Source organism: Patella vulgata, chromosome 1 (genome assembly GCF_932274485.2).
Source record: "Patella vulgata chromosome 1, xgPatVulg1.2, whole genome shotgun sequence".
Classification (NCBI taxonomy): domain Eukaryota; kingdom Metazoa; phylum Mollusca; class Gastropoda; family Patellidae; genus Patella; species Patella vulgata.
Window position 1 is genome coordinate 12,215,391 of NC_065879.2, and position 25,818 is coordinate 12,241,208.

Below are 25,818 nucleotides of genomic sequence, written 5' to 3' on the forward strand. Positions count from 1 at the left end.
TGTTAGCTTAAAAGCCCCCCCCCCCCCACACACACACTGAAAAAGTTTGGTTAGTTAAGTCGATCGAGTTCAATAGCTGTATCTTCGTATTCCCTGTAAGTAATTATAGCGCCCTAGCGAATATTCACTGCTGATCAGTGTGCTAAGTACGGTGTATTAATTTAGCCGAACAATGATCAGCTGATCCCAGAGATAACTTTACCCTTCGTTTATGGACTCAGACTAGCAATTATTTGCCCATTGACTTCAATATTAAATGGCTGTAACATCACAGGCTGTAGCTTTTTGCTCAACATTCCGTTGGTTCCAATCTTTATAGGCACAATGGGGACAACATTTGGCAATCTCCTCATCATAACTTTGTAGGGGGTTAACCATTTAGATTTTTTGCTACGCGGATTTGAAGTTGACTGGGGTGAAAATCTCACTTCCGACACAATGATTGCTCTGCAGAAGGACACTTTACACCCCCTATCCCTTCGCTGTAATATCATCAGTATTGCCCAAAACTGCTATGAAATTGCAAATTTGATCCCTTTTCTCCAATTCTAGACCAAAAAGTCAACCCAAAAATGCAGGAAGAGGGGAGAAAAAAAAATTAAGGGAAAAATTGTCTATTTATAACTCGCACTACATAATTACTAGTCTTAGTCCTCTATCACTGGTAAAATTCGCCAGTCATTAATCATCGTGAAATCGGTTACTAAGCTCCGCCCCAGTGGCTACTGATTGGCGCAGGATTTCTTAGCATCAAATGCTGCCGATTTCTCGACAATTAGGCATCAAATCTTTGCATGAATTACACATTAATGATCCTTATTGGAACATTTTCCACATCGTGACATCAAATGTTTATTCGAAAACAGCCGATTTGATGATTTACCGGGAACTATTTTTTGCGCACAATGTTAATGATTCGGCTAAGTACGTGAAATTTTTGAAGAAACGCGAGTTTGAGCCGCCATCTTGGATCTTTGTGAAGCGACCGACGGAAGGATACATCACGTGACGTGACATACAAAATGTCCGGGTAGTTTTACCAGATAAACACAGGGCAAACTTATCTCTGGGATTCGAGATTGCTGACTGGGCTTTATCATAGATAAACTATTCTGGTTATCACCGGCACAGAAAATTATTGACCTTTAGTTCAAGTGTCGAGTTGAACTTTTGCTATGTAATGATATGTTTAATCATCTCATTAAGTAAATACATGCACTGTTACTGTCAGTACTGACATTATCGAAAGCTTGTACGTGACGTTGGCCGAGAAAGTTCGTCGGGAAGTTTCCAGCGTGGTGTTACCCTGTCAGTTGTGCAGGATGGATGACCTGACAATGGCAGCTATCTAATCCTTCGGATAGGACCAAAACCCGAGGCCCCGTGTACACATTAGCGTGCACGTAAAACACCCCTTGGCAGTTGAAACTCGATAGAAAAGTAGGCTGTAACGCCGCTGCCCGGGTAAGATTTCCCTCATAGCACACTGAATGGCGTATGCCCGTCTTCATTATAGCCCAGTCGGAGCTGAACAGTATAGGACGTTTAACCCTATTTCATTTCATTTCATTTCATTTCCAATCCCCACAATGATTTGTATGGCTACAAGCTCGTTGAAAACCACTGGATTGTTCCAGATGAACTCGAACTTCTTTATAATGCAAATCTTTGTGGTTAACTTGATAAACAAAGTTAAAATGACAAAGAGAAAATAAAATTTATTGGTTGTATGATTAAATTAGGTTATCTTTTTGTAATCTTGAAATTATGATGTCTGTATAATATGAAGTAATCAGCTGTCACCAGATAATTTATCGTTCCATAAACGGCATTAGATGTAGATAACAATATATAGTATATCGATTAGTAATAGATATGTCAAGATATCTTAATGTCATCACTACTAATTTCAGATAACCAATCGAACCACTCATCCACACTTCAAAAAATCAAGTGTTGTAATTGAGAGAGAGAAAGAGAGAGAGAGAGAGAGGCGGGGGGGGGGGGACTTCCGCATGGACCTAGGACCTTCGTCATATCCGAACGACCAGCGCCTTTTCCTGCACCACGCGGAACTTTATCAGCCAACACCGGCATCAACCGCTGTTATTTCATTAATTTGCTTGTGAATAGGGGTCTTTAGCAAACGGAAGAAACCGGAGGACCCGGACAAAAACCCACGAGGTTGGACAGGCGACCTTACTCCTTGTCACGTACAAGTGGGGAATTGAAACCACGCCACTAGACTCAATGACACACATTATGATGCAACGCACACGCGTTAACCCAAAATAGTAAAGTAATAAAAAAATAGCCAAAATAATGTTTTACAGTACAATAACTATTCACCCTTATTAAAACAACAGTAGACCTGAAATTGTTAAGCAGTATGGTCTAAAGTCGCTTCTGGCACCCATCCGGAATGTCGGCACCGATCTTCGTTAGCGTCGTAGATCCACCCCGGCCTACCCGTAATCGTACCGTGACGTGCTACCCACTTGATAATGGGGAAAATTATCAGTCACCTGCTATTCAGACATCACGTGCATCACTTGTTGACAGTCTATCGGTATTACGACGGGATAAATGATAGCGCCAACACTCACAAATCGTGTCCTCATTCCCATATTTTGATGGGAATCAAACACCCTGACTTTACCGCCGATTAATTCCATACGTTATAAATGAAATGAACTGGGGTTTAAAGTCATACTGTTCTACTCCGACTAGGCTATAATGAAGACTGGCATACGCTATGCAGTGCGCCGTGGGGGGGGGGGGGTGCTTGCAGCCACAGACACTTTTTGTTGCCAGCTGCCACCCCACCACGCCCCATTGATTCTGTTCTTGTATTTAGACTTAGATACCAATGTGTACACGAGTTAACTGCGGTTTTGGGTACAAGCTGGACGGCTCCGCAAACTTTACTTGTCAGTCTTTAACAATCACCACCCCTGACAAAGGAGAACCTCACGAAAGTCGGAGCATACCAATACGAAGTAACGAACCTAACAATCTTCGAGCGCCCTAGAAAATATTCTATGTAGGTCTGTGTGTGGACTTTGGACTTGCTTTTAATTTCCGTGTTACGTTTAAAATGTTTATTTGTGATAGATAACGTTCGTAACGTATATAAAACAGACAAGAATCGATTATTTAAACTACATAATAACCTATATTTTTTTCTCCAGTGTTTCCAGAAAGTACAAAGTCTATTTTAGGCCGGTGAATTATCGTCAAATATTTACACATAGCCTATAATTTTAATTTTATACGTGTTTATTAAATAACTACAGCCAGTTCAAAGTCCATTTTAGGCTTGATAATCTGTTAATATTTATACGTAGATTTGTATAACATAAATGGGTTGCCATAACCAAAATTTCTTACCATTTATTAAAGGAGCTAAATCGCTAATATTTTGGACCTAGAAATTGGCACAAATGGGTCGCAACACATAGAATAATGTAATATGAATTTATATAAACTGTTTCACATTCAATCGTGTCCGTTTTACTGTGAATTGTCGTCAGTTATGTTCGGCGAAATACGCCAGTAAGTCTCAACCGCAAATCAGTTTCTAGCGTCTGGTTATTCCAGTCAACACCGATATTATTTATTGCGCATGCTCTCCAAATAAGGATATGATATCACCGTTTGACATGACTTGTGGAATATGTCTAGTCTCATTCTTTGAGCACCTTGTTACAAATGGCGCTGGAATGCATTATGGTACACGATTCGTGTACCAATGGTAAAGTGTTTATTTTGTCTTAAATATTGGATATCAGAAGCCCATCATTTCCAGGTAAGATCAAAACACCAATGCTGATTTAAATTTTAAAAAAGTTCGTGTTTTCAATGTCGAAGATTTTGGATGATATTGAGTTACGGACTTAGCTACTTTAAGGTTACAAAGTTATAGTTCTAGGTTCTGAAGATATTTGTTTTTTTTATTAAAACACGTAGCTTTTAATAGTATCCAAGAGTATTGTGGAAACAAACGTACGCAATTCCTAGACATCCGATGAAGTCGATGTCCCACAATCTTCGATGAAATGTTGACATTCGATCGGCTATACATATAAAAAGTTGAAAATATCATTTTTAGCAATCGGATTAAAACACAGATCCTATTTCGTTTCGTTTTTTATAGTTCAAAATTTTGTTTTCTTGTCTTCACAGTACTAGGATCTGGAAGAGTTGTTATATAAAAGGCGTTCTAGTTGATGTGAGGAATTAGCCAATGAAACGGTCTGTGATGGTGTGCTCTGCACGGAACTGTGGGTAAACCCCTAGACACGTAGACGCTGATTGATTAATCAATGTCTGGCGTCATAGGGTCAAACGCCGGTCGTATGGCCCTAGACGCAAACTCCCAGTCGGCTGGTCAAATCTTCATGTAGTGTAGGCCATCGGAAGTATAAAGAAACGAAACGAAATATAGATCTGTATTTTAATCAGATTGCATTTTTAAGAGAAATAATTAAAATGAGAATTACAGATAATTTTGTTAAATGTCTATGTGTATAACAAATATTGAATGTATTAGAAATGTAGATCTAATGAAAAGGAAATGGGGTTTCAAGTCCCTCTTTTCGGCTCCGACTGGACTAATGAAGACGGGCATACGTCAAACAGTGTGCTAGGAGGGATATTTTGCCCGGACAACTGCGGCAAGTCCTACACTTAGTTTGAATTCCAATGGTCAAGGGTTCGTCAACATGTATGTTGGTTTTAGTCCCATCCTCACACCGTCCTTGTCAGGCCCCCGCCCTACACCAGCGACTAAGGAAACATGCGCCGGAAAATCCCGAGAAGAGAAAATACTAACAAATATATTATATATGCATACAATAGGACTAACTCACCCAATAATATAACCTGTACACAAGAAAGTTCATATTTAATTGGCTTGCTATAATTTGATCAGTGACATTACAAAAACAACATTCTAAATGTTAATAATGAGATCGGACGAAGAGACTTGACATGGCATAAATTATATATCTTCATTTCAATAATCGGGTTCTGCCCGGGGTATTTTAGCCGAGGTTGAGATGGGAGTACTGAATCTTACAGTTAACTGACGCACCTTGCAGTTAAATGTTTCACCTTGCAGTTATTTGATGCACCTTGCAGTTAATTGATGCACCTTGCAGTAAATATTTCACCTTGCAGTTATCTGATACACCTTGCAGTTAATTGATGCACCTTGCAGTTAAATGTTTCACCTTGCAGTTATTTGATGCATCTTGCAGTAAATGTTTCACCTTGCAGTTAATTGATGCACCTTGAAATTAAATGTTTCACCTTACAGTTATTTGATGCACCTTGTGGTTAAATGTTTCACCTTGCAGTTAATTGATAAATCGTAAGGTTAAATGCTAGAACGTACATTTAATAAACCTTACATTTAACTGATGCACTTTAAAGTTAATTGGCGCACCGTGCAATTAATCGATGCATCTTACGCCGTTAATTGATGCACCTTGCACTTAATTAATGAACCTTGCAGTTAAATGCTGAACCTTGCAGATAAACGCTGCACCTTACAGTTAATGGTATACTTAATACAGTTAAATGCCACATATTGCAGTACTACATATTGCAGTTAAATGTTGCACACTACGATCAAATAGATGCACAGCTTAATGATGACCTTGAAAGTTAAAATGGTGCATTTGACACACAAATCGATGAACACCACAGTTAAACTGCTAATAGACTAAATGCAGCTGTTGCGTCAATCGACTGATTTTTTTAAATGTTTTGTGTGAAAAACTGGTTTTAGAAGACTGGCATATTATTCAACTCATAGTGGAAATAGATCACCATGTGTCAGTAACCGCTATATGTATTTATATTTATGAAGTCAACATGAAAGGGTACACTTATTAAAAATTCGCTTAATAGTCAATTTCAATAGCCTTTTATGGTCCGCTAAGGCAAAGGTCAAAACAGTAAGTAAATAGAATGTAATGTTCGTCCAAAGCTCCAGTTGGCTCGGGCATCTAATATTTATTACGTGTTTTGTAATGTTATTCATATGATCTTGTAAAATAAAATGAAATGGGGTATTTAGCGTACCACTTTTCTGCACCGCCTGAACAAATGAAGACGGGCTTACGCCAAACAGTGTGCTATGGGGGAAATTTGCTACTCTTATATTGAATTCCAACTGTCCAGAGTTCTTGTCCGTGCACGCCAACGTGTACACGGGACCTTGGGTTTTTGTACCCTTAGACCGACTAAACATTGCCCTTGCCATAGATAGTATTATTTAAAGACATTGAATTTTCAAGTGGGAATGATTTCCATTGTTGACTAGCCCTTTATGGTATGACAAGTATTATAAATCTCATTGACTTGAGTAAAGTCTGAGTCAGTTGAAATGCGGACAAGAGAAGACCCCATAATTTACAAAATTTGTCAGCAAATTCGCGGAGTAAATGTGATGTATGAATATATGCAGATGAAAACGTCAAAACATGCTGTTTATTGCCGTTTTTTGTGTTATTTTTGTTGTTTCTATTCACTTTGAACCTCCCTTGTCACGTGTCACGTTAGAACACGTCGTATACTTCAGGATCTGAACTATTCAGGCCTAGTTCCTCGACTTCGTTTTTGTCACGAAGTTTTTAAATATTGTCCTGACTGTTTGTGGGTTGTGGGGTGGGGGTGGATGACCGAATGGTGCTAGTATAGTAGATGGCAAGGAGTAGGGTCACCTGTTCAAGCTCGAGTGGGTTTTCTCTGGGTCCTCCGGTTTCCTCCCACTGCTAAAGACCCCTACGCGCAAGCGAATTATTGACCCGAAATGACCTAGTTTGTGTCGAGTGGACGTTAAACGAGGCTATCAAAAATGTAAACAATACCGTATTGAGACGCAGAATACTTTCACCGTTTTTAATACCTTAAATCACTGTCTAAAATTTTAGGGAAGACCCCATATTAAAAGAAGGGCTGTCATGTTGTTGTACTTGGGATAGATTTGATTGAACGGAAAGAAAACACACTTCCTCAAAAGCTCAAGTATCAGAAGCCAATCCAGCAATGGGCAGAGAGGGGTTTCTCGGACCATTGCTTCAGGAATATGGACCAAAGTATATGCGCTGCATCCTTCATAATAAGATGTCGAATTTGTCGGATATACCGGAGATGAAAGTAGCAGACTTTACACAACTGATTGACATGGTTCTCCATACTAAGCTCAGAATCAAGATGGACACCAAGATCCTTAACCGAGTTAACAATATTTATTTTAGAGTCAGCGATGTGGATGGTAGATGCTGACTTATTAGAAAGCTGTTGTTTGGTACCAATAACCATGACCTCTGTTTTATCATCATTGAGTTTGAGCATATTATTTGTCATCCATGATTTGATATCTTTTGTACATTATGTGATTCTATTAAATGGATCCTGATGATCTGTAGAATTCCAGCTGTCAACAATTTGTGTATCATCAGCATAAGAGTGGTACATTATATATATAAGCTGGTGCAATTTAAGTATATTGGCGACACTGACTGTGTAAAGTACACATAGCACTGGTCCCCGAACAGAACCTTAGGGAACTCTGTTCGAAAGATTAACAGAATCTGAGTAGGTGTTTGTAATCTGTACCGATTGACTACGACCGAGAAGGTAAGATTCAAACCATGCCAGGACACCATCTGTAATGCCAAACTCTACGTGAAGTTTCTTTTAGGAGCACCAATGGATCGATCGTGTCGAAAGCTTGCTGAAAGATCCAACATTACTAAGGAACGGCAGTTACCTCTGTCGACAGTATAATGTCTGATATCATCCACGACCTTGAGAAGAGCTGTCTCGGTTGAATGGCCTTGTCTGTGAGCGACTGATACTGATCTAAGAGTGAGTGCCGACTCAAATGATCGCTCAACCGAATGTTTGCAGTTTTTTTCCAATATCTTTGAAATCGATGGTAAATTGGATACAGGACGATAGTTTTTGAATATTTCCTTATCCATCGAAGGCTTCTTAAGTAGTGGTTTAACCAATGCATGTTTAAAAATTTCGGGAAAGACGCCCAATTGAAGGTTGTTATTAATTATCAAAGTTATTGTAGGAAGAAGCACATCTACAAGTTGAATCACACAAAACACCCAAGCTCCAGTTACAGAAAATTCCAAGTATGGGACGCATCCCATTTACAACATAAATTTTCCGGTAGGGGCACCCCCAGCCCCAGTTACACCGACTTCCCAGTATGGACACACCCAGCCCAAGTTACAGCAATGTGCCATAGAGAGTTCCCAGTATGGAGACACCCCAGCTCCACATGTTCCAAAATATGAACACACCCCACCAGCCCCAGTTACACTGAGTTCCCAGAACTGGACATATCAGCAGTTACAGCAATGTACCATTAGTTCCCAGTATTGCCACATCCCAGCTCCAGTTACAGCAATGTGCCATAAAGATTCCCAGTATTGCCACATCCCAGCCCCAGTTACAGTATGGACATATGGACATATCAGCAGTTACAGCAATGTACCATTAGTTCCCAGTATTGCCACATCCCAGCTCCAGTTACAGCAATGTGCCATAAAGAGTTCCCAGTATTGCCACATCCCAGCCCCAGTTACAGCAATGTGCCATAAAGAGTTCCCAGTATTGCCACACCCCAGCCCCAGTTACAGCAATGTGCCATAGAGAGTTCCAGTATGGACACATCTCATCCCCAGTAACACTGAGTTCTCAGTATGGACACATGCCAGCCCCAGTAACAATGAGTTCCCAGTATTCCCACACCCCAGCCCAAGTTCCAGCATAGTGCCACAGTGATTTCCCAGTTTGGACAACATACAATACTGAAACTCAAACAATTTGATCAGTTCTCTATAAACATTTTATTGATATATTAAAATCTAGAGATTAAATATGGGAAAATACCATTTACCAATATATATATATAATTCTTAATTAGAAATACAAATATCAATAATGTAATGGGTAATTCCCATTTAAAAGCTTTATATCACAAAATACAGCATTTGTTCTCTCTCATTCATTCATTCTTTTACACATTCATTCATTCATTCATTTTCTTGATCACTCATCCATTCATCAACTTACTCATTCCTATTTTCATTCATCCATTTTATACAATATTTTCTAAAAGTTACGAGGAGTATTATTTCCTTAATAAAGCTGGATTCTTTTGTGTAGTAGTTTTATCAACTCCAAAGGAATACAGTTTTATGGAAACATTTTTGGGTAAAACCCAGAAATAAATGTAATTTTAATTCAGGATAAACGAATTTAAGTCAATGAAAAACCTGACAATTACAATGTAGTTGTGTTCTAAATACAAAATTGTTATTTATTTTACCCCAGGATATCATCTGCTATCAGAATAAATATGACCCTACTATGAACCAGGAATATTCTGCCTTGTGAATGACCCTTATAACTATTCATAAATTAAAACATTAACAAATACAATTTGAACAAAAGGACAACAAAAAGGTCATAAAATTATTTCGATCTGACAACTTCCACCAATATGACGGAAGTCTCAGTAATGATCATGATGAATATGATTAAAACATTCTTAGTTGTGTTAGAATGAAATTAGAATATATTACAGCGTGTATTGATACCCGTACAATCACTGCATATTATAAGGCCCCTAAAAAAAATAGCACTGTTTACAGTTACGTGGTTAAATAGAATATGACTTGTGTCATACACATCACGTTCTTCTGACAATGTCATGGATTCCTTCATTCCTGACAATTTGTCATGGCGTTTTAAGAACGGAAAAGTGTCTTATTTATTTCCTAATCTTTTCAGAAAACCATTCCAAGACTGATCGATAAATAGGGCCTCGGATGTGGACAAAACGATAGGTTCCGTCAGGTCACCATAAACATAGAAATTTCTTTGTTTGGCCTAAATGAATAAGACATGACCTCATTGTTGTTTTGATTCATCGAACTTTGCGATTCAGATGTGATGATAACAAGTCAACTCAGTCAGGTTATTTTGGGACTGACATATGTTAAACCAGTAATTCAGCTGCCAATCAGAATGTTTGGCTTATTAATTCAACAGATGAGGTAACATGTCCACTCCATTGGGTTATTTTGGGACTGACATGTTAAACCATTAATTCAGCTGCAAATCAGAGTATTTGGCCTATTAATTCAACAACAGACTTGATAAATGAGGTAACATCTCGGGTTATTTTGGGACTGACATATTAAACCAGTAATTGAGCTGCCAATAAGAAAGTTTGGCTCATGAATTCCGTTGAGATTCTATACATTATATATACATGCCTCATGAAATGGATAAATTTTTATAAAAATTTCGCATTAAAATTGCATACTTTAAGTATTTGCATCTCTGCTTCAAAGGACAGTTTGTCATTGTTTTTTTTTGTTTTTTTCAACTAATAATTGTTTCTTTTATTCGTTCAAAACTGTTGTCCTGACGATGACTTCTGTAACAGCATACGGATCGCAGTTAGAAGATGGACGTCTGTCTTCAAGGTAACCATAACCATCTTCTGCTACCTGTCGGGGAATTCTGATACTAGCTCCACGATTGGCTACTCCTGCTGAGAAATCGTGGATAGATGATGTTTCATGAAGGCCAGTTAACCGTCTTTCATTGTCTTTTCCTTCGTTGGGATCGTAAGCTTTGATGTGTCTGACATGCTGGTATGATAACTTTTCAATGGCTTCTTCAATAACTCTAAAAATTGCAAAAACAAAAAGTTTAATTCAGTGCAAATGTAGAGAAAAACAAGCGGTTGCCATGCAAGATATACACACATTTTGCAAGAGATGGACAGAACGAGCTAAAAAAAATAATGCAAATTTTTGTACAATCAGGGGCCATAATCCATGAAGTTATTGTCCGATATGGGCTATAAAGATACTTGTAATATCACTGAACGCATGTCCGAGTATATTCAATTTACTTACGCCAAGCCATTTGGTTCTCTCATAGATTTGGTACTGTAATTAGTGTGGGCACCAGCTCCGTTCCAGTCTCCTTGCATAGGTTTGGGATCAAGGGTCACAACAACACCAAAATCTTCTGCTACCCTGTGTAAGATGTATCGAGCTACCCATAGATGATCTCCCATATTGATACCTTCAGATGGACCAACTTGAAATTCCCACTGAAAAAAAAACAAAATTTTAAATTTTATGTTTTGTTTCGAAATTTTGGCGACTGTCTCTAAGTTACATGTATTAACAAAATCATGCATTTATGACCCCATCTGGAAATAAGGGCCGGTCCATTGACATTTTTGGGCACGTCATTTGTGTTTTTTTCTGTGTTCTTATTGATATTGATCTGTGATGTTAACTATATATGTCCAGCATAGTTCCAACTAAATCTGTCAATTCTAGGCCTGTAAGACATTAGGGGGTTGGATGGCTGAATGGTTAGCACATTCGCGCTGTATCATAAGGTCTGTCATTGAGTCAACTGGTGAGGTTTCGATTCCTTGGTTACATGTGACAAGGAGAAGAGTGGCCTGTCCAACCTCGTGGGTTTTCGCGGGGTCCTCCGTTTTCCTCCCACTGCTAAAGATCCCTATGCGCAAGCGAATTATTTAAATAAAATTGAACCATATGTTAGACCCGAAATGACCTAATTTGTGTCGAGTGGACATTAAATCCCATTTCTCTCTCGCTCTCTCTCTCTCTCTCTCTTGTAAGACATTAGATGGTAGATTTTTATTTTTCTCATGATGGTTATCATAATTCTGACCCTGGCTGGTTTCACAAAACATTCTCAGACTTCAGTTAAGAATGTACTCAAAATTGTTCGCCTTATTTTAACTAAAATATAGCCCTTTATGAAACTTCTGTTATATTAATGTATCAAATACATCAATAAGAAACTATGTGCAAATTTTTGTGTTTCTGCATCAAAGATATTTTTCATAAAGAGTGATTGAAAGTTTGAGTAAATTCTTATGCTTTGTGAAACCGGGATCAGGTCTTTGTGAAACCGGGGTCGGAATGTATCAATATTGAGTGTCTGTGCTTGACAAAACTATATATTAACAAAATCATTGAAAATTTATCAGCCTATCGAGGTGAACTGAGGTTTATAAAAGTATTAATGTAAATAAATAATTCACCTGAGCAGGCATGACTTCAGCATTACAACCACAGATATCTACACCAGCGTATAAACAAGCTTTATAATGAGCTTCTACAATATCTCTACCATAAACACGATTAGCCCCAACACCACAATAATAAGGTCCTAAAATAATAATACCATATAAATTACTTGTAGAAATAAAATCTTTATTCATCCAAAGATCAAACAACCTAAATTTAGATAAACATCCACCATTTGTAACACGATTACATCATCAACTATGAGTTATCATGTTATCATGGTGGTAACTGCAGCAGTTATTATGTTATCATGGTGGTAACTGCAGCAGTTATTATGTTATCATGGTGGTAACTGCAGCAGTTATTATGTTATCATGGTGGTAACTGCAGCAGTTATTATGTTATCATGGTGGCAACTGCACCGGTTATTATGTTATCATGGTGGTAACTGCAGCAGTTATTATGTTATCATGGTGGTAACTGCAGCAGTTATTATGTTATCATGGTGGTAACTGCAGCAGTTATTATGTTATCATGGTGGTAACTGCAGCAGTTAAAATGTTACATTGTCCAGTCGAATCATTCGAAATTTGACACCCCATCTAATATTTTGTTAAATAATCCAAATAAATTAATCCCTGAGACTAATTTGGATTATTTAGCATCTGCACGCTGTATCAAAAGGTCTGTCATTGAGTTAACTGGCTTGGTTTCGATTCCCTGGTTGTATGTGACAAGGAGTAGGTTCACCTGTCCAACCTCATGGGTTTTTTCCGGGTCCTCCAAATTCCTCCCAAAGTAAAAAAAAGACCCCTACGCGCAAGCAAATTGTTGAAATAAAATTGAACCATATGTTAGTCCCGAAATGACCTAGTACGTGTCGAGTGGACGTTAAACCCCATTTCTCTCTCTGTTTTACTTTTCTGTCTTGTGATAGTTAAATGAAATGTGGTTTCTTAAACTTCCTAATTTCTGCACCAATCTACCTAATGAAGACCGACATACACCAAGCAGTGTTCTATGAGGAAAATTTTGTAAACAGCTGCGTTTCCTTGTATTCTGTAGATTCCAATATTGTTGACTATTTCCAAAGTTGTGGGCAATTAATTGACTTACCTTGTGGTCCAGGGAAACCATTTTTAGGCCAACCAAAAGGATGTCCATCATTGTCTAATATGGTATATTCTTGTTCAATACCAAACCAGGGTTTCTCATCTTTCGCTTTCTCCATTACAGCGTTACAAGTATTACGTTTGTTTGTCTCTAAAATACACAAAAAATACAGAAATTTAAATATACAGAAAGCATGGAATAGGGTTTAATGTCCCACCTTTTTGCACCAGCAAGACTAATGAAGATAGACACACACCCATGCAATGTCCTATATACAATATATACAAACTCCCAGTTTAACATCGCATTCTCAGAGTTAAAGGGGCTAAATCGCTAATATTTGGGACCTAGAAATTAACACAAATAGGTCGCCACGCATATAATAATGTAATCTGAATGTATATAAATTGATTTACATTCAATCGTTTCTGTTTTTACTATAATTTCTAATCAGTTTTGTTCGGCGAAGTACGCCAGAAGTCTCAATCGAATGGCAATTTCTAGCGTCTGGTTATTCCAGTCTACGCCGTTAGTATTTATTGCGCATGTTCTCCAGATAAGACTATGGCGTCACCGTTTGACATGACTTGTGGAATATGCCTAGCCTCGTTTTTCGAGTCCCTTATTACAAATGGCACTGAAACGCATTATGGTACACGATTCGTGTAACAATTGTAAAATGTTTATTTTGTCTTAAATATTGGATATCAGAAACCCATCTTTTCCCGGTAAGATCTCAACATCAATCTTGATTTAAATTGATAAATAATTTGTGTTTTTAATATCGAAGATTTTGGATGATAATGAGTTAGAGACTTAGCTACTTTAAGTTAAGAATTTACTTAACTTTCAATCACTGTTTATGAGAAATATCTTTGATTGAAAAACACAAAATTTTGCACATAGTTTCTTGTTGATGTATTTGATACATTAAAACAACAAAAGCCGAGTAACCAACATACCTGCAGGTTTTTTATTATATTTAAAGACCTCACATAAAACTAATCTATTGTTGCCTTTTCTGAATGGATCGTTGAAGATAGCGCAGGGATGTAAATACATGTCAGAGTTGGAACCTTCAGCCTGTGCTGTACTCGAACCATCAAAATTCCATATGGGACATTCTGAAAATATAGTTTCAAAATATTAATTAACAAAAAATAAAATAGATAACATAAAAGCAATTATATTAAACACACATATACAAGAGCTAAATCTGCCTATTGCAGTTCTTTCCTTAGGCCTGAAATGTTATCTAAATTATTAATTAGACATTAATTAACTTATCCAGACCATAATCAACTCTCGGTGTCATCACTAGCCTGCGATATTTAATGGATTGGAATCAGATCTGTTGCTCAATGCTCAATGATGATTAAATAAAAATATGGATAATTGTGGCTGTTTTTTATCGTACTGACTTTAGTAATGATGATAGAGGCTACGACTTAAATTCAATCGCTAAATTCTCTGTTCAGAGTGGATCAATTTGACTGAAATTTTCAGCAAATTCCCTATACATTATTTAGTTTTTAACTATTATAGTGAGAACTGCCAGCTCTTTATCTCATGTATCTTTACTTATTAAAGTTTAATACATCAGCAAGCCTTAAAGATATAGCTTGGGGAGTTCAGTTTCTCTTCTCTAATATAAATAGATCATCTTGTACACATATGATTAATTATGCCACTGGTACATGTATCTTTCACAAGGTTTTATATGGATCAAGGGCAATAATACTCAAAGTAATTATTAAATTCAAGACTTCTATGAGTCCCTTCCTATCACTAGGAATTGATGACAAGAGACAACCAATCTGATTAAAACACAGATCCTATTTCGTTTCGTTTTTTTTATAGTTCAAAATTTCGTTTCAGTTGTCTCTACTTCACTAGGATCTGTAAGAGTTGTTATATTACCGGCTTTCTGGTGGAAGTGACGGATTAGCCAATGAAACAGTCTGTTACTAGAGTTCTTGCCGTGCGATGCTCGGAACTGTGGGTGCACCACTAGAAACGTCAATGCTGATTTGTTAATCAAAAGTCTGATGTCATAGGGACAAAAGCCACTCGTGTGACCCCTGACGCAACCTCCCTGTACAACCGGTCAGATCTTCATGTAGTGTAGGCCATCGAAAGTATAAAAAAAATGAAACGAAATATAGATCTGTATTTTAATAAGATTGATGAGACAACATTAAAATATGACCACTTTACAAAATCCCTGAATACTCCCCTAATTCAAGCACAGAGATTATCTACCAATAATATTTTGGTTTAATATTATTTTCTTAATTAAATTGTTGAATAATCAAATTCAGAAAATATTAGCATGGATAATGTCCAAAAAATATAAATGATCATTGGGTTTAGGTTGTTTAATGCTGTCAAAGAAAGACATGCATGTATTTCGTGATTATCTTGACATTGATGTTATTAGCACAGGTTACAGGGAGGTATGATTTCTATGAAGCAGCCATTTCAGGATTAAGACAATCCGATTTGTCTTGCCAGCTAAATCGACTTTTCAGTAAAGTTTATTTAGTGCCGACAAGGTTAATATGACCCATCATGTAACTGTTTAAAATGGTTAAATTCAATGTAAAAAACACAGACTTGTGTGATGTTTAACATGGGTTAGCCAAGGTCACATTGACTGTCAACATGTCTTCAACAAATAAGAACTCAATCAACTTTAAAACTTTCGTTAAAGTTTTCATTTTGATTTTTTATTGCATCTTCAGGATCTTGATATATATATATATATATAGAGAGAGAAATGGGGTTTAAGTCCACTCGACACAAACTAGGTCATTTCGGGACTAACATATGGTTTAATTTTATTTCAATAATTCACTTGCCCATAGGGGTCTTTAGCAGTGGGAGGAAACCGGAGGACCAGGAGAAAACCCACGAGGTTGGACAGGCGACCCTACTCCTTGTCACGTTCAACCGGAGATTCGAAACCACACCAGTCAACTCAATGACAGACTTTATGATACAGCGCGCACCCGCTAACCATTCAGCCATCCAACCTCCCTCTTGATATATAAATAGCCACTTAGATCTGGTGATCAATCAACTTCCATTTGTTTTCTATCACTCTTGCTGTATCTATGTAGGAATGTATTTTTTTGTAATGTGTCTGCTATAATAGACAGGAATGGGGTTTAAGCTCCACTCAACACAAACTACGTCATTTTGGGACTAATATATGGTTCAATTTTATTTCAATAATTCGCTTGTGCGTAGGGGTCTTTAGCAGTGGGAGGAAACTGGAGGACCTGGAGAAAACCCAAGAGATGTGGTTAATATAAAACTCTTCCAGATCCCACATAAGATGACATCGAGAGTTGATTATGGTTTGGATAAGTTCATTAATGTCTAATTAATAGTTTAAATCACATTGTAGGCCTAAAGAAATACCTGCGGCAATAGGCAGATTGAGCTCTTGCATAATGTATGTTTAAAAAGCTGACTGTCTGGAGTTTGTCCAATATTACAGTCTTACATAGTTACACAATTAGCAAGTCAGCTGCTTGGCATGTATTGGAATTTGATGTATATTTTAGTAGTTTGTGTAATAGCCTTGAGATTATTTGACATGCATGAATTATTTGTAAACACCTTTGATTGAAAACCTTTGCGCAAATATCAAAAACATTTCTTTCATATGTGACAGAGATTCATATGTAAAAAAAAAACAGTAAAAATAATGTAATGGTACATCTTGACATGCATGAATTATTATGAACACAAGTGATTGAAACCTTTTTGCAAAATCACGAACATTTCTTTCATGTGAAAGTGATTTACATAAAAATGACAGAAAATAATGTACTGATACATCTTGATAAACCTATCAGTTGCTTGTTCAACAAACGTTTTTTCTTTATCTTTCAAAACAGGAGATATTTTTCCTTTTATACAAGTTGTTCAACACCAACAAAATAATTATCGTACCAGATAGCATGCCATTTATGCAAGTAAAGTCAAGTGTTAAACCAAACATGTTTGGTACATGTACACTCACAGCTTAACTTTGTTTTTTCTGAACACAAAAGTGAGGCAAATAAACATTTCTTCAAGAAAGCTCATCTCTATCATCTGAAAGACTCCAGCAATTTTAGGGCATGCCCATTACTTTTTGTTGAACATTGCAGTTTGAAGTAGGGGGAGAGAGAGAAATGGGGTTTAACGTTCACTCGACACAAACTAGGTCAATTTGGGACTAACATATGGTTGAATTTTATTTCAATAATTCACTTGCGCATAGGGGTCTTTAGCAGTGGGAGGAAACCGGAGGACCAGGAAAAACCCCACGAGATTTGCTTCTATACGTGTGCATTCTTGTATAGTTACATAGTGGAGGTCGATCGTAGCCATGTTTGAAAATTGGGTTTTGCAAGCAAAATGACCGTTAGGTCAGATCTAGGAACCACATTTGCCATAGCCGCAGGTCTCGACCGGCATATACGGCCGACGTGGAACCCATGCTCGACACAAACTAGGTCAATTTGGGACTAACATATGGTTCGATTTTATTTCAATAATTTGCTTGCATACAGGGTTCTTTAACAGTGGGAGGAAACCCTACTTCTGGTCACGTACAACCAGGGAATGGAAACCACGCCAGTTGACCCAATGACAGACCTTATGATACAGCGCACACGCTGACCATTTGGCCATCCCCCCCCCCCCCCCCCGACACTTAAAGTAGTATGTACGCGTGCATAATGGAAGAAACCTGACCATAGAAGATGACACTTTAATTATAGTTTCCCATGTAGTAGGTCTCTTGGCTTTTAAAAATTTGTTTTTTTTTTAAGCCAACTTATATATTATATAATGACCTTCTGATTGGCAAATAAACACACAAGAAAACAGACACAAGGATAAAACTAGGACAGTACAACTAGAAAGTGTCGTACACAGGACATTTGGTTGGGGCACTGGGATCCTTCTGATCTTCTCAGATGAAAGTTTGACAAATCAGGGTTGTCAACTTGTTGCATATTTCTGGACCCAAATATACCCCCCCCACCATCCTTACCTTTACCAACAAAATAACATGTTAAAATTAGGTCATTTCTGGACTAGCATATGGTTCAGTTTTATTTCAATAATTCGCTTGCAAATAGAGGTCTTTAGCAGTGGGAGGAAACTGGAGGACCTGGAGAAAACCCACGAGGTTGGACAGGCGACCCTACTCCTTGTTACGTACGACCAGGGAATCGAGATACAATCAGACAGTACCATTACACATTGGACCCAGCTGTGACATACAAGTAGAAAATGACGCACGGTAATAGCTCTACCTACCTTTTGGATGTTTCGGAGTAAAATCTAATGTTCTACATTTACTTCGGATTCCTTCACCAGATCCGTCTATCCATAAATATTCGGCCATAACTTTTCCATTTGGCTGATCTAGCTCTAAATATTTACTTAAAACTGTCTTGTTTGTTGCGGAGTTTGCCATTTTCTGAAAATAGAAAGAAAAAGAAATATTTGAAAAACCTTGTTTATCATTAAAAATAATCATTTTGATTAATAGGCCTATATATGCAAAAAAAAAAAAAAAAAAAAAAAAAAAAAAAAAGGATAACTACCTGTCGTATTAAATTAATGCAATATAAGAATTTTTCTGTTATACTGAATGCAACTTGTTAGTATTTCAGGTATGCTCTCTATATTCTGCATACAGTATACATGTACGTCTAGTTATCTCCGATATTTTGAAAATTCTGCGTGTGACACCCAAGTCTCCAGGCTTTATATATCTCGGTTGTCGAGATAAAAACCTAATATGATTGCCTTGTGATTCACCCAAGCCTCGTTTATAGAAGTCAGCCAGTGAACTGGGAGAATCTAGTTTTGTAAACAGCAGCCTTCGTATACTATAGCAACTGCCAACTGGGTTCATCAACATCTATTATTGACCGATTTGCTGATAGTTCTGACTGGTTAATCAAGACTATGGTTATATAACTTTTTTAGACAGTACTCGCGATGCCAATGGGGGTTCTTCCTATTTGAGTCATCTGTTTTCTGACAATGGCGCATGGATTATTTACAGAATTAGCTAAATAATATTGCGAGATTTTTAAACACCATTTAACATATCATAATCACAGAGGGGTTTTAGCTACGTTCTCGTAGCTAGAAGTAGAAGAAGTGCAGGGCACTTCGCAACATGCACTATCCATCAAAAATGAAAAAAAACCAAGTTTTTCTGTTGGATTTGAATGATTTTACTTTCCTATACGAATATGAGCTAGAATCCTGTTTTCTTTATTTTAAGAGTACAGATTGTTGATCATAGTATTATTTACTTTTGGGGGGGTGGGGTCGTCTCGGGAAGTCAAGTAAAATAGTGTCTGGATAATCGAGGCGATTTCTAGGGCACCGGAATCTGCTGTGTTTACCCGATCAGCTGTTTATTGACCGATATAATAGCAAAGACACGTGACAGTATCGTGTCCATCACGTGAAAGGAATGATATTATTTTTCTCTCTTGAATTAAGGAGCAGGAAATAAACTCCTCTTCCGTAATTACTAAACCGTTCCGCGAAACGATTAAACCATAGCTCGTATATATTGTTGCTATGAGTGAACGTGGATAAAAACGTCGAGATATTAGTCGACACGCAACGGAGCCATGGAATACTCGAGAGAGATAACCCTATGATTCAACGAAGTGTGGTGCACCTACGCAATCGCTATCTGCAAACAATTCATTTGGTAGTAATTATTAGTCATACTAATCGTATAATAGTCATATGATTGGTATTTTCATCCACGTTATTGGATAATAAACGATGCAATAAGTGCGTATAATTATCACATGAAAATTAGGCTTTTAACAAAGAGAGGGTATATCACAAATATCCGCGGAGATCCTTTGAACCATTTACTGAATTCAGTCTAATAGCGAACGGAATTATCTCACACAGGAATGCAGAACTTTACAAAGATCAAATTTCAATGATTTTTAAATATCATAATTAATTGATCATGTTAATCTTAGGTTCCCCGGTACATTTTTATACAACATCGAAAAAAGTGCACGTTAATTGTCGTGCATATGTAATATATTCTGTAATTCGTTTTCAACAGAAGCATGTTTTAACTACAATGTTTTTAATTATAAATCATAAAGCGTTAATTAACAAGAAAGCAAGGATTGGTTCATAAGAAACTATTAATTTGAATTCTTTTAAGGCGTTCAAATGAACTGGCTTATTAACACAAGGGCGTATAATCCTTATTTTAGTGTGAACTGGTTCGTACATGTAAAATCCCTTTAAATTTGTTAAATACCGCGCTTGGTAATTGATCAATTGTTACATCAATTTTGTTAATTGGAGGTTCTCAGGTAGTTACATATCTATGTAATGGGACCAATTGTCACCTATATGCAAAGATCAGATCAGATGGGATAAGGTGGTTTTCAGTTGTCACCTTTTGTCACGAGTAATTGGCGACTAATCCGCTGAGATAATGACGTTTGAACTGGAACTTGTTTATTATCGTACCCGACTTAAGTAATGATGATCAAGGCTAGGCCGAAAATTTAATCGCTAAATTCTCGGTTCCGAATGGACCGTTTTCAGCAAATTCCCTTTCCATTATCTAGTTTATAACTATTATACTTATAGTGAGAACTGCCAGCTCTTTTACTAATCTCCCATAATGTATCTTTTGATAAAATCAAAAATATCGTGGCAGTCTTTTAGGCCACAGCCCACATTAAACGATCGTACTATAGGCCAGGAACCAAATCAATGCAGAATTGTTCAAAGAACAAGATTGCCAATTTTTATGACGTAGCCTTGGCGTTTTCGAAGAGTGTGACCCAAAGAACAAGAAGACCAACAAACAAGATGAGCAGCGGTTAGCGACCAGTACTTGATCAATAAATACACGATTTAGTGACTTATATGAATCTATCTGACGAAACTCGAGATATATTGGTTACCCATTATTGGAATGTGGCGCGCATACTAGGCTAAGTCATTTTCGTAAATTGAGAGACCAGTTTGCTTCATTATTTATGTATGCCAATGCAAGACCCAGCAAATTAATGTGTATTTTAATGTACCCCTGCGGTAACGTTATACAGTGCGTGCAACGGGTAACCTTCCATAAACATTATTTATGTGTTATGAGCCAGCGTGCACCGACTGCCGTAGACAACAGTTATGAGAATGGCAATATATGAATAGATAAAGGCTACGTCAGACTGCATCACTGTGCTAACCACCATCAGCCCACTTAATTTTATCGTTTTATTGACAAGCAGGACTATCTTCTCGGCGGGCTGGTTTCTGATCAAAAAGAAAAGTTCTATATCTCGAGGCATTTCGCCCGAAAGATGAAATTTCCTTAACAAGAAGAAACATTACCCCATATTGTTGATAATAAATATTGGAGAACTTGTCAGGTAAAAATCTCGGCCTTAATTGAGTATCATATTCACCGTTATCAGTGTCATCATCGTTAAAATCAAGTAACCTACATTAGCCGTTAAGCATCTTTAAAATGTACTTATAAATTATGACGTAAAAAGAGCCCTTGGAAGCCCTTAAAAGTAATATATTCCCGTCAATTAATCGTTTTGGTCAAAACCGCGGTGAGCTACGGTCTGCTTACAGTTTCGAAAATAGTTAAACTATAGATTGGGTTTACACTGCATTAGTACGTGTGAACGCAACCCTATACTGCAGGTTTAAAATCCTCGGCGATATTATACCATAAATAAGTGCGTCTGAAAGGGGTATTCAATGCAAACAAGTTAGATAATGCGACAGGGAATGATCAGTATGAATATAACTGAGAGTCAGACCCTCGGCACAGTAAAGCATGCGACTACAGCCCGCAGGCCCGCTGCAGATTTGGTCATTGGTCACGAGATGTAAATAGGGCTAGCGCTTACCCTAACCAACAATCTCGTCAACGTGTCCACTCTATTAACATCTCGCGGCCTATGACGAAATCTGCAATGGACCTTAACTTGTAGACTTGACCCACTATACAACGAATATGGCCATCCTGGACAAAATAGCGTCGAATTTGTTTACAGAGTCAACTGTCATACGTAGACTGGTTGAAAGGGAAAATAAATGATCCGGATCTTGTGTTTGCACTATGCAGATTGCATAGTTAAAGATGCATTATGTTAGATTTAGATAAATTAAGAGCTGGTCGTTTTTGTCATAATAGTTCGAAAATAGATAATCAAAAATGAATACATTGAAAATGTCTTCAAATTACTTACACATACATTATGCAAGAGCTAAATCTGCCTATTGCAGGTCTTTCTTTAGGCTTGAAATGTTTTCTAAATTATTAATTAGATTTTAATTAACTGATCCAGGCCATAATCATCCCTCGATGGCATCGGATTTCTCCGATATAAAATAGATTAGAGCGGTTCAGCCATATTTTGATTTAATCTAAAAATGGAGGAGCGAGACTTGCACACGTCTTGTCAAACCTTTAAAAGGCTAACATCTTCGCTCGCAATAGAGTAATTTGAATGAAATTTTCAAATTATTCATTTTGCATAATATATATTTGAACTATTATAGCAAGAATGTCTAGGTCTTTATCTAAATCTTACATAATGTATCTTTAAAGGTTCTTCTCGACTTGCGCCTTGCCTTATGAATTAAGGTGTGTGGGTTTTTTTTTCTAATTTAAAATTCTTTTATCTTGTAGCAGTGCATTGACCTTTAAGTCACCATGTACTTTATTTCTATCTACAAATTCTATGCATGAACGCTTCCAAGAAAATCTGTTCACTTCTTCCCTTGTCATAATTTAGTAGCCTCTCCCTAAGTTGTGTGGGTTATTCTACATAATAAATAATTCGGCGTATATTGTGCCCATTCATCAATTAGATACAAATTATAGCTCGATTGTTGTCGCTTACTGGACCAACTCCAGATTCCGGCACGTGTTCGTTTTAGTATCGGACACGTAGAAGAGGAAAACGGGTCCGTTTCAATTAGGCGCAAAACGAAAACAACTATGCTTTTCAATTCAAAGCTGATTGTGTATGCAATAAGGTGTAAGTTTGTAAATGGAAGCCATACATTATTTGTCAGTTCTCCCACTACAAGCCCTATTCAATACCTTGATGACGTCATTACGTAATGCGATTTAAAATAAAACTCATATTCTTATCTTACAAACAGGACTTGATATCAGACCAGGTTTCCCCCCTTGAAATCTTGCCCCCCCCCCCCACCTCTAACGTAATAATACAATGAATTAACCAAGACGAGCATCATGCAGTTCCAACTGTCAACAAGGGTTCTTTTACGTGCAAAGTGTAGACGGGCCTAGTTTTTCCATCCTATCCGAATGACTAGACGCTCTTCTATGCCAGACCGCCAATATTGGTATGGAAACCGCCTTATAGTGAGTCAGCGCTTTACTTTCTGAGCCACCGGTCGCCGGTAAAACAGTCATAATTGTGTAGTGTTCATGCATTGACAGCGTGTTGGACTGTGCATGCATTGACTACGCCACATGTATCACCACAAGGTTGTCAATTGTTATGTCGAGTGTGAGGGTCATTGATTGGGTTAGTGGGCTTGTTGTTTATTCAAAACAGAATGCATGATATAAAAACAGCCGATATTGCATCAGCATGCATGACGTCAACAGGATTTAAAATGCCATTAAACGGGCCTGCAATATGATATACCGAAGTCCTACTCCTACACAGATAATAATATAAGACATTTATTATGTCACTTTACCTTTAACAAAGGAATTTATTTTAGGTAATTTCTTTAGATTAGAGTATTAAATTTATTGATTAACAAATGTTTAAAATTATCGGAGTTTTCTTTTACGGGTAAAATATAATACAGATTACAGACACTCAATACTAAAAAGGAATCTATTTTAGGTTATTTCCTTAGATCCTGGTACTAAATTTATTAATTAAAATGATTAATAAGTGTCGTGTCTTTTAGTCTTTTATTTATTTTTTTGCGGGAAACTATATACAGATACTAAGTAAACTCTTGTGAAGAAATTCCCTATGAAACAAAGATACCGGTATACTATTCTTCCCCCAATCTATTAATAAATGGGTTTCTTTTTTTTTAAAAGGAAAATATCTACCGAAACTACAAACCCTTGTGAAAAAATTCTCTATAAAACAAAGACCACGACTTGGACCCTATGTTTTCCCAATTCTTCCCCCGGCCTCTCTATGGAACTTCATTGGGAAGTCTTTGTAGTCTTTGTTTTTTCTTGATGTACGAGATATTGATACCCGAGTTTCGCACCAGGAAACGCCCATATCATTTCTAGTAGTACAGTGTCGCTGTAATAACTATAGCCTCGGTCAAATAGACACTTACTATTGAACGAGGAATATCTGCTAATAACTTATGTAAAAAATTACTTACTGCGCTTTTATGACTCTGGGAAAGCTCAAATAAATTGAATCTTCGTTTGTGGTTTACTATTTGTGTTTCTAAACTTCTTCTGTCTGATTCTTTTGCACTATTGAGTATTATTATAAACTCTGACCCTCAGCAAATACCACGTGACATAAACGACGCGTCGATAGGTTTAGATATTTGCCCTCGCTATTTTGATTGGTTGTGAGTGATGTCAGGCTAATCGAGACTGTTGTCACCACGTTCGAAGCACGTGCTCGCTGTCAACACTAGTTGGGGTGAGTTTTCGCTGGTTTTCACAAGAAAAGGGCGATCATGGGTCAAGTAGCTATATATGAGATTAACGTGCTAATGAATAAATAACTGGTTATCAATATTTACAACACAATAAATATGGGCGTTACGCAGACTAAGCAAATCTCTGATCAAAGATTAACCCATCGTCACTATATCGATCGACGACCCAATGGAAGGCAAGGAATTAAATGAATTTTAACATTTTATAAACCAGTAATCAACACGGTTGCTCAGCGAGTACAGTAAGACACTTGCTCACAAATACATGGAGGCCTACATATGGTCCCGGTGTTGGTCGGAATTTTTCACCGTGTTTTCCCACTAACGGTGGAGCAGGACGGAACCGCGGTCTAGTCGTACGGATAGGATGTAAAACCGAGTAAGTGTACACGTTACATGTAAAAGGACCATTGACAAATTTCATCCGAGTAGGCAAGGAAAAGAGAAATATAAATAAGACACCCATATTTTTATATTGAGAGAGAGAGAGAGAGAGTCCACACGACACAAACTATTGTAAAAGTTGAATAAGAAGAGGGGGGGGGGGGGGGGTGAGGAAATCAGAGAGAGAGAGAATGTGGCTTAACGTCCACTCGACATAAGCTAGGTCATTTCGGGACTAACGTATGGTTCAATTTTATTTCAATAATTCGCTTGCGCGTCTTCAGCAGTAGGAGGAAACCGGAGGACCCAGAGAAAACCCAAGAGGTTGGACAGGTGACCCTATTCCTTGTCACGTACAACCAGGGAATCGTAACCACTCCAGTGGACTCTTAATTACAGACCTTATGATTCAGCGCACACACGCTAACCATTCGCCCCCCCCCCCGGCTATATATTGATATGACAATTATCT

At 37.5% G+C, this 25,818-nt stretch overlaps 1 protein-coding gene across 2 annotated transcripts; it reads right to left on the reverse strand.

Moving 5' to 3' along the window:
- Nucleotides 1-8,864: 8,864 nt before the first annotated feature.
- LOC126808654 (glutamine synthetase) lies at nucleotides 8,865-24,827 on the reverse strand. Of its 2 annotated transcripts, none has more exons than XM_050533563.2 (7): nucleotides 24,672-24,827; nucleotides 18,561-18,723; nucleotides 14,201-14,362; nucleotides 13,242-13,388; nucleotides 12,140-12,267; nucleotides 10,965-11,164; nucleotides 8,865-10,731 (listed from the first exon to the last, which is right to left on the reverse strand). In XM_050533563.2, exons 2-7 carry the CDS (start codon nucleotides 18,718-18,720, stop codon nucleotides 10,443-10,445), a joined length of 1,086 nt encoding a protein of 361 aa, XP_050389520.1. In that variant the 5' UTR covers nucleotides 18,721-18,723; nucleotides 24,672-24,827; the 3' UTR covers nucleotides 8,865-10,442. The 2 variants fall into 2 exon arrangements, with proteins under 2 accessions (XP_050389520.1, XP_050389519.1); XM_050533562.2 differs by lacking the exon at nucleotides 24,672-24,827 and adding an exon at nucleotides 18,851-19,082.
- Nucleotides 24,828-25,818: the final 991 nt, after the last annotated feature.